The sequence below is a fragment of the Sprattus sprattus genome (genome assembly GCF_963457725.1).
Source record: "Sprattus sprattus genome assembly, chromosome: 4".
Taxonomy (NCBI): domain Eukaryota; kingdom Metazoa; phylum Chordata; class Actinopteri; order Clupeiformes; family Clupeidae; genus Sprattus; species Sprattus sprattus.
Window position 1 is genome coordinate 2,513,838 of NC_137923.1, and position 10,570 is coordinate 2,524,407.

At 44.2% G+C, this 10,570-nt stretch overlaps 1 protein-coding gene across 2 annotated transcripts in view; it reads left to right on the forward strand.

Annotated features, from left to right (window-relative positions):
* Positions 1-4,535: 4,535 nt before the first annotated feature.
* xkr4 (XK related 4) overlaps positions 4,536-10,570 on the forward strand; it is a gene marked incomplete at both ends in the record, with an annotated part of 34,695 nt that continues 28,660 nt past the window's right edge. The window contains one exon of one of the 2 annotated variants that reach the window (XM_080837275.1): positions 4,536-5,388. In XM_080837275.1, the coding sequence (XP_080693401.1) occupies positions 4,709-5,388 (680 nt within the window). The remainder of the gene's footprint in view (positions 5,389-10,570) is intronic. The other variant, XM_080837274.1, reaches the window with a different exon arrangement.

Below are 10,570 nucleotides of genomic sequence, written 5' to 3' on the forward strand. Positions count from 1 at the left end.
GGTGGGGGTAGGGATGGGTGTGGGGGTGGGGTGGAAGTGGGGCTGGGAGTGTGCAGGGGGAAAGTCATCATCCTTTAAAATGTACATGCATTTTCACCACTTGTATTTCTTATACACGAAACATAGGGCTGGCATGTCCTGCTGTGGGCGTGCAAAGTGTCACTGAACTGTAATTATTTCTTGTGTGAGTGAGTGAGTGAGTGAGTGGGTTGCTTATTAATCACAACCGAACTTAGAAGATCTGTCTGAATCAAACTCAGGTACATTTGACATGGCAAAGCCCTACTTAAAATGTCTGATGCTCAGAAAGAATTATCTTCATGTTTCTAACGCGAAATGCTACCAAGAAAGTATAGTATCACATATGAAAAAATATCATTTATTTTAGTCCTTGTGGGCACTGCTTCCACTCCAGATGTAGATGTTTCATTTATTGAAATGCCATGGCAATTAGGCCCAGGCTAATGGATTGTGCCGTTCCGTGTTGGTCCTCCTTGCAGGCTGACATATTCCTCTTAGAACAGTGACCATGGGTCATGCCAGCCTCTGCCACTACGTTTAGGGCCTGAACAGCTGAGGAGAATGACAAGTATGATTCTTTCTCTATATCTCCATTCCTTCTTCTTCTTCTCTCTCTCTCTCTCTCTCTCTCTGACTTGCTAGCAATGCTCATCCCCACAGTGGCCGTGCAACGGCAGAGGGTTACCATGCCAACGGGGGTTAGACAAGCAGAAAAAGTGACAGATTGACAGTAAGAGATTTTTTTTCTTTCTTAAACAAAAAGAAAAACACGCCAAGGAAATCTGAGCCACTGCTGAGACATCAAGTGACACTTGTTATTTAACCACTTCTGTTCTGTCTTTGCCTTTCTCATTTAATAACACTTGATATCGCACAGTCTTGCTCATTGTGTACTGTCATGTACTATTACAAAGATATATAGTGCTATTAGAGAGCACTGATACGTTTCTTAGATAGAGATATCACTAGTTTGGCTTAACCTGTTTCATAACCTCATACACAACAATATACTTCTATAGCAAATATCTATAGACACAAATACTTATGAGATGACAAAAAAATGTAATGTATCAATGTTCATTCAATTAAAATGGATTAATTACATATAACTAGTAATATGTTCAAATACAATTTTAATGAAAGGTCTTAACAGAGATGACATTTCTATCCAAAGCAAGAGAGCATTTGAAGCAATAAAGGATGGGGCATCTGTGTTGTGCATGACGCTTGGCTCTCAATCCAACCCACATTGCCTGCGGATGTTTAACCCAGTTGGGAGAGGGCGTTTCATCATGGTGTTCTTCTCATGACAGGGCACATTTGGATCATTGGAAAAGCCTTAATATGTCACCATATCCATTTTACAGTGACTGTGTGGCTATTTTAACTCGCCGCCGTCTCCCCGAAACGTGGAACTAGCAAAGGCCACTGGCCCAGTTTTGAGCTTGACAACTCTCTGTGTAAGAATCACTTCCAGTATCTGTCACCGCGGCCTGCTGTCCCCACTCGAGGCCCCAGTGCGTCGTGCCTTTGAAAACCCGCTGCTTTGTTGCTCAGCAACTATGGCACGTCGAGTGTAATGCCGTCCAGGCAGCTCTGCTTGAAAACCTGATCACATTTGATAGGAATGCAACATAGTCATGTTTTATACAACAGATCATTTCATTATTCTGTGATGTGAAGAACATTTGGCACCGCACTTTATTTTATCATAAAATGCCAGATTGTATTCCACCCAAGTCTGCCTATGATTCCCAATTATAGGTTGCAACATCAAAGTGGAGCATGAACAAATACGGAAAGTGTAGTCAAATGAGTGCACATAGGTGGTATAATATTATCACAAGTGGAGAATTGGTTTTTAAATTGAGTTTTTCATTTGCTGCCTTAGTCAGACATGAAGAGGAACTGTATAACGATACATGAGGTCTACAGCTGCCACATGCCTCCAGACTCTTGTATCTGTCTCCGTTTGCAGTGTTATAAAGAATTAAGAATATAAAGAATAAAGAATGAATATTTTACTTTACGATGGCAATGAAGGACAGCGAAGATGTATTCTTTTGGTACATTACATTGTTAATACCATTTGTTAGTGAAGGTTTGGACATTCAGGCACAGGTTATTTTAATGCCAGTATAACATGCAAAGACATATGGGGAGATATCTGACTGTAGTTATATAAAAGAAAGTAACAAATATTATTGCTGAAACTCTGTTGGCTCAAACTGTTCCTTCATTTGTGAACTGACTGTAATTACTGACCTGGCATTTAGATTAAATCAACTTTAGGAATATTCCAATCCATGTTTATGAAATTACATTTGAGTTGGCCCAGTTTTAGTCCAGGGTCACTGCACAAATGTATAATTCCTTTCTACAAAAATCCGTCCTTGTGTTTTTTTTTTTGTAACTGGCATATTCAGTGCTTATGTTTGTTTCTTTGACCTCTGACCCCTTCGCTGATTGGTTGTCGGGAGAAGATGGAAACTGTGGAGCTTGAGATGGACTCATCACAGTCCACACCTCACTGGCGAGATCTAGTTGTAGGAGGCAACGCTTGTCTACCTGTCAGTGGGGCCTGTTACGTAGCTGCCAACGCCTGCCCGGTGAATCACGCCAAGGCACTTACCCCTGTCGCGCTGCCGGCCTCAGCCGTTGACGATGACAGATGGCGTGATCTGAGTCCTTGGCAAGTTGTGCAGGTCCGCTGGAGGAGGCGGCGAGAACCGAGCCGCCATGTATTATAGCTTATATACCACGGTGGAACTGCAGGCTTATAACCTTCTCTATCACGTTGATGCTTGAAAAAAAAAAGGCTTGGTCCATCACATTTTTTATGGGAGTTCACACATGCAGAAACCAATATAAGTTATCAGGGTTTTATTCAAACTAGAGGTATCCTGTCTTGTGCAGAGTTTTAGGCTGCTCATAGTCAGGTCTCGAAGCCTGTCCAACGGTTGGCCTATTTAGACGTGTGTGGGGGGGGGGTGATAGCAGTAGCCTAACTCCAGTGATAGAAGCCCGCTTGGTTAGCGAGTTTTTCTCCCCCCTTTCTGTCACAGAGTTTGATCGAGTGAGTGTGTGAATCGGTCCTTCGGTGTGTGTGTATTAAGAAGCCTAGTGTGCAGTGCTGATTGGATAATTGATGCTGTGCCTTTATTCATTTGCCCTGCTTTGCTGTGGGTTGGGGGAGTTTAGGTTTTGTGAAGCAAGTGGGGTGGTTATTTATTGGGGAAGTGGAGGTCCTAAGAGGCTATTTTTTTAATGAATTGCATTTCATAAAATCTATTGTTGTGACATACTCTATCCCCTGTCAATGTTCTTGTATCAGACACCAGACCATACTGGATTATCAAAGGTGGTGGCAGCATTCTAATATATTTAGTAAATAATTATTACAGTACAGTACAGTACTGGAATTTATTTTCAAAGAAAGAGTAAAAAATATAGCCAGGAATTAAAATGTGTATGCAGAGTGTGTTACTCTTATATGCCATAATTTTTAGACATGAAGGATAGATGGTCATAAGATGTTTGCCACAAGGTATTTCTTAGTATGATAAACCTCTGAGGTAATGCTTCATGAATGGCAGATATACCTACACTTTTTACCACAGCATAATAATTCCTCGACTATGTCTGAAGAATATGTTGCATTTGCGGTGTGTGATGGCCTAAAATCAATATTATCACTCATTATAATTCACTGAGCGTCGAATACGGTCGTTCTGTTTCAGCGAGTCACAGCCTCCTGTGGGTGTAGTGGCGAAGGGGAGGGCGTGTCGTCAACGCGGCGCCGCACTCAATGGTGCCAATAAATTCAATAATGACGCAAGTTAGCTCACCAAACACAATGCGAGGACAGCAACGCATCCGTAGTGATATATGAACCTGGGATGAGTCTTGATTATGTCAGTCCCCAATGCAGGTGCACGAGAACACCGAAGGAGCGCTTTCCGCGGTGCTGAAAACATCCCTCTCATCACTGAAGGAAAGGCTCCTAAAAAAAGAATAGAATGTATTTTATAAGCACTCCGGTTTCTCAATAGACTTCGAAGCGGTATAAAACCCATCTAGGCCTAATCACATGTCAGTTTAATGTAGTTAGACGTTATATTGTCAAGCCACATCTTTGTTTTGCGTCTTTATTTTATATATGTATCAGCTTGTATAGGATATGTAGCCTATGTTTTGTTCTTAAACATCAACAGGAGAATGGGCTACTTGTCGATTTAAATATGTAGCATGAGGCTTGCAGCATGACATTGGCTAGCTTAGCTCAGTTAACTCAGTGGCTGCCGTATTATATTATAAAAAGCTATTAATTAACCTACGTCAAATTAATTTAGCTTAGTCTAAAACGTAACCAAATGCATCTGGTTAGCTGCATTTGGAACATTACGTTGCGACCCGTAGATATTGATGAACACCACGATGAGCCGCTGGGGAAGAGTTGCAAAGCAATGATGTCATAGTTTTAAGTGTGAGCCATAGGGAGCATATGGTTCGTACCCGCTACCAAAAGGAAGTGTTGCTTTGTTATGAACAGGCGGCGCTGTAGCAGGCGGAAGAGGAGGTCGCCCAACCCAGTGTCTCTTCGCCTGGAACACAAGAGCCGAGGAGAGAACGAGAAAAAGGAAGATTGCAAAGACGGTGTCGGAGAGCAAAATATTAGGGTGCTACAATGGCCGCTAAATCAGACGGGGTGCTCAAAATGAAAAAGAGCGATGTAGCGTTTACGCCTTTGCAGAATTCGGATCACTCAGGCTCAGTACAAGGGCTTGTTCCAGGATTGCAGCCGGATTCGGGTACCGGAGAGACGGACTTTGTCAATGGGGAGTCGCGCTGCTGTGGCTCAAATTCGACATGTCTTCGTCTTGGCAGGGAGCAGCAAAAATATACCATTTGGGACTGTTTGTGGATCCTCGCTGCAGTGGCGGTGTATTTTGCCGACGTGGGCACAGACGTTTGGCTATCCGTCGACTATTACCTCCGCCGCGATTACTGGTGGTTTGGCCTTACGTTATTTTTTGTGGTGCTTGGCTCGTTCTCCGTACAGGTTTTCAGTTTCCGATGGTTCGTCCATGATTTCAGCACCGAGGAGAGCTCTACCGGCGGTGCACCAAGCTGCTCACACATGGATGGGAAGCTACTCAGCTCTTCCGCCTCACATGGAGAAGTGGGTGCCCACCCGTCCACACCTCAAAGGCAGGCATCGACAGCCAGCAAGAGCAACACCACTACCAACAGCAGTAACAGCAGCACCGCAACCCGGACTAATAAGAAACGTTCGGCATCCTGCTCTTTCTGCATTTTGGTAGCTCAATCCATCATTCACATCTTGCAGCTTGGGCAGCTCTGGAGGTAAGTCTTCGTTTTTTTGCGATTCTCTCCCCGAATATATGATGCGTCTTTGCGAAGGCATTTTGATTTACCTTCTGTGGCCATTGACATCATTGGTGAATGATTACATTTGTTTGCCTTTTAATTCGGAGATCGTCTCAGAATAGCATACTGTAAGCAAACAAGAGAGCAGTTAGCCTTGGTGGTTGGATTTAAGTCAGTAAATCCATAGACTAGGTAACAGAGGAACCGACACATCCCTCAAGTAGCCTCCTAAAGTGTTAAGGTTTATAACACACTTGCACACAGTGATTGGTGAGGACAGCATCACTCCAGATCTCTTATGATATTTCTTTCTCTCTCTCTCTATCGGATTCAACATAGTATTTGCCAACCATTTCACAAAACAAGAATGGTTGTGTATGTGGATATGTGATAACCTGAATGACAGATGAAATGTAGCAAATTCATCCCATGTGGCGTCATATGAAACGTGCTGAGCCAGAGCCATAGGCATGATCCCAAATAACCATGTTCCTGAGTTCAGTGTGAACTAAGCACTTAGCTTTACACTTCAAGTCAGCAAGATGATCCAGAAGTCTTTGGAGAGTTCTTGGTATTTGTAATGCCCTTCTACTGTATATATAAGTTTCCTGCCTATTGGTCCACTGTATTGTGATTTCTGTAGTATACAAGAATGTCCACATGTTGAGATGCACATTTCCATTGCCTTGGCCAGAGGAGAAGACCTAGAATGACAATTAAGCAATGAATTTACTCATCAGTGAGCATTCGTCTGTATCCCCTTTAAAAGTATTGTGTGCAGGTGTTTGCTCAGCTGGAGTTTTCTGTAGGTTCACTGCATGCATACAAAACAAAATAACAGCACAAAACAAAACATAACAGAGCTCCTTGCTTTTTCTGAGATTTTGTCTTCCATGTGTCACACGACATGACTGTGAAGAGAGCCGAGGTGACGTGTGTGTGTATGCTCCGAAAGGAGGTGAGGACGGTGCAGACATGCGCCGCTCACAGATCTCAGAACAGGGTTCACCCGTCTGGGGAAATCACACCAACCCTAACGGGCCCTCAAAAATAGCAATGGGTGCTAATGAAGTTCGCCACATCCCACAATGATGACATTTCGAAGCTGATTGCATTGAGAGATTGGAGGAGGGTGGTGGTGTTGGTGGTGGTGCTAGGGTGGGGGTGGGGGTGGGGGGGGTAGTGTTGTTTCTTTAGCCCACCCAGAGCTTTTGGCATGAAAGGCACCACACGTTTGCCTGAAAATCATGTACACCACGTCTGCTGTTACGGCATGTGTGTAGTTCGGCAAGCTCCTCTGAAGCCATGGATGCACTGATCTGGCCATAAATAATGTAGTTCAAACCCCAGAACACAAGACGTGTAATGCATGTGCAATAATGGCAACCACACGCGCATTCTCAGCCTTCCTCTCTGTCTGTTCACCTGCCCCCTGGAGTTGCCTTGGCAGCTAGTTCTTGCCTGAACAAGCCATGGGTGTGACAAGTATCCTTGTGTGACTCTTCCCCTGTGTAGGAGGGTTTTATATACGTATATATATATATATATATATATGCATTTTTTTTGCCATTTCCCAACGGCCGTCTTTCAGGGCTCTAGGAACAGGCCCTCTTGAGCTTGGATCCTGTCTCCTCCTGCCTGAAGCCATGCACGTCTTCTGACCTTCACCTAAAGAGAACACCCTGGCAGGAAGGCCTCATAAAACTTCACAGCTCTCTCGTTCACATCCTTCCCCCGCTGGCTTTGGAGGTGTTGTAAAACATTACGATCATCGCCTACATTATTTCCTTTTCACAATCAAAGTAGTGACACAGAATGCACTGTACACAGTTTTTCCCGGCGAGCAACTAGCATCACTTCTTGAGATATGCAGTATATATAGTATTGCAGCAGAGGTGAGATATGGAGTTAAATCTTACGAGTTACTGTCTTAAAAGTCCGGTTATCTGGTGCAGTGGATTTACACAGAGGGGTTGTTTGTGGAGAGGGGAGCTCATCTTTTTCACGGTGTGGGACTACATGATTGCAGTGCAAATGAGCTTGCGCTGAACCTTGAGTGTTCAACCTGTCCGCGAAGACCAGGTGCTGTACACATAGCTGCCAAGCATATGGATCTAAATTAACCATGGAGTATTTATGAAATCACAGGGGGGGGGGGGGGCTGCTGGAACATTCTAGAGTTGGTTTAATTGGCATTAGCCATGCTTTCATTTAACTCTACTCACTGCAACCACAGAAAGGTCACATCTGGGAAAAAGCAGCAGCGGTCTTTCCGTTCCTCGCCAAGACGAGGCCCGTTCAAGCCAACGTAACGCTAAGTGTACGTCAAATTGATCTTTATCGAATATGTGAGTGGCCGCAGAGGCTGCGTGGGGAATCATTTCATCAATCATCATCTACTTGACAGAGGGAGACAGGAGAGATAATAGGTCTGATATGCGAATGAAGACGAGGGAAATAAACAGACCTTAATCCCTGGAGGAGGAAGGCAGCAGCGTGTTCTCTGCTTCTCTGATGCACCGATGTGTCCACTTGGATCATAGATATTACGAAGTTGGGTTTGAATTCATGCATGTGGATTCAAGTGGAGCTGTGCAGCTGGACCAGACTGCTGCTGTTTAGCTATATGTCAAAGTGGCTGTGATCCAGCACACTGTGCAGCTGCTGGAATTTCTTCACTTCATTTAGCTTAATTAATGGACAGCACTTAGAACATTTACAGCAATATAACACACAGTACATTGAACTAGTCTCTCTGATCACATCATATACAGTATACTACGCTGTTGTAATCAAGTAGTTTACGAGGCTAAGTTAATTAACTCTGGGTTATATACATGACTACCATTGCCTGTCCTTATACATTTGTCTCAGTTGTGTTCCCATGTAGACATGGGTGTTTAAATTCATTCTATGTTCCTTCTGTATGCTGTGCGTGTCTGGTTGAGAACACATACAGTACAGTATGTGAATGCATTTGTGTACATGTTTGCATTAACACTCATCACTGTGCTATTGCTTGATTGATTGATGTGAGCACCTGCCTGTCCACGAGCTGTGTACATGTCTCTATAACGCAGAGCAGTTTGTGTGGACATGCTGTCAGATAGGTAGATCCACAGAGAGACAGTAAAAGTAACATCTGTATACTAATCCTGTACAGGGTATCAGTGGCATTCATTACATTAGCAGTTAGTGCTAAGAGTTAGCATATGAGCCCATTTGCCTGGCTGACATTTGCACTCAGGGCTGCTGAGCCATTAGAGAGTGGAAGAGGAAATGTGGACAGGCTCTCTCCAGATGTTCGCCTTCCGTGAGGACCCCCTCTCAGCTGGTGTTGCTCTCTTTATCCAGACGCCGCTCGTTTCTGTCGTTCCCCAGTTTACCTCCCTCCTTCTTCTCTTTTAATTAATGTTAGGAAATGCAATTAAGGACGGGAAATATGGCTCATTTAACAAACAAACAAGTTCAGAGTGAATTAGTCTGTAGGTGCTGTGACGGTTCTCGGTGTGCAGTCTCTAATTCACTGCCATAGCACCCGAAGGAAGCATTAGCGGGGACCTCTTTTAAAAAAGGCCCTTGACTCAACCCTCCTCTTTTTAAAAGGTGATGTTCCTCCCTCTATTATACTTCGCTTGCAGGGCTTATTGTCTCTGTGTGGACCATTTGGCCAATATGGCTCCTGTGTGAAAATGGGATTTGTGGCCCACCTGCTATGGCTTTCTTTCACCAAGAGAGTTTATGCCCTGAAGAGTGCTTTGACTTATGATCGGTGCGGCAAAGCTGTCATTACACTTTAATGTACTCTAATGTGCCATTTTATGCTGAACTTCATTAGATTTCTCCGTGGAAGATAAGATGTGTGCACTTTGGTCATAAAAACCTGTGGTTTCCCAGTATATTTCACAGTAATTAGGAGCTGGGTGCTGCTGCATTTGAATACTCTCACTCCCTCTCATCTAAAATGTACCAAGGGGATCTAACCAACAGCAAAGCAACTGGCTGCAGGTCTCTGGTATTGTTCTTTACAGAGGATAATAATAGCAAAATGGGAATTAGGAGAAAGTCTTTAGTCTGAGGCGGGCCCAGGGCTGAAGTTGATACTGGATGGGAATTAAAAGCAACCAATGACTCTTCTTTTCTTCTCATAGAGGAGGGGAGATGAAAGGAAAGACAAAGAGAGAGAGCGACGGAAAGAGAAATGAGGAGAGAGAGAAAGAGAAAGAGGGAAAGAGAGAGAGAGAGACTGTGGGAGCCCTTCTTTAGAGTGGCATTCTACAGCAGAGCTGTGGGGTTGGAAGCAAGGCAGGTGGCCTCTGTTGAACTCCTTTATAATGGAAAATACTGTTTTTGGTCCTTGTGCTGCCAACAGCCCAGGCTCATCCCCAGTTGAAAATGAACAAGGCCAGCACATAGCTGGAGTCTCTCCAACCATCGGTAGTCAATATAGTGTAAGCGCCTTAGCAGGTCTCACTGCTCCCGGGAAACATAATGGCCAGACCCGTTGTTTGGGTTTCTCGTCCCCTTTATGCAAAATAGTAATTTTTTATGGATTTTCTTTTCACAGTTTCTCATTTAGCCTACATAGGAACCCTCCTGTCCTCTGCATCCTCAACAAAAAAGCAGATGTTGCTCAGAACATAACCCAGGTCAATACCCTAGAGTGTGGCCATGCAGTGCAACCAAAGCACTGAGAGATGATGTGTGGAGAAAGGGAGGAATTATTTTAAGAAGGGAATGAAGGGGAAGGAGGAAGAGACGGAGAAAAGCCAAGAGAGCAAGAGAGCGAGAGAGAGAGCGCACAAGAGAAAGAGAGAGAGGGATCCATGAGGGATGCCCACCTTGGATGAATTTTTAACGTTGCGTGCTGTGTCTTTCCGATGAGAGACCTGCTTGCCACTTCCTGCATTATTCACAGGCCTCCAGCTATCTGCCAGTGTAAAGACCGACTCTCTCTCTCTCTCTCTCTCTCCTCTCTCTCTCACACACACACACACACACTCGCTCTCTCTTAGTTTTTTCCTGTATCCAGCATAGCACTGTGTGACATATAGGAGCAACAACCGGCTGCAAGATTGTGTCAGCAATACATTCTACACTGTATATGCAATGTGCTGCCTGTGGCACTCGGTCACTTGTTAAAGAAGATGGAGTGGCT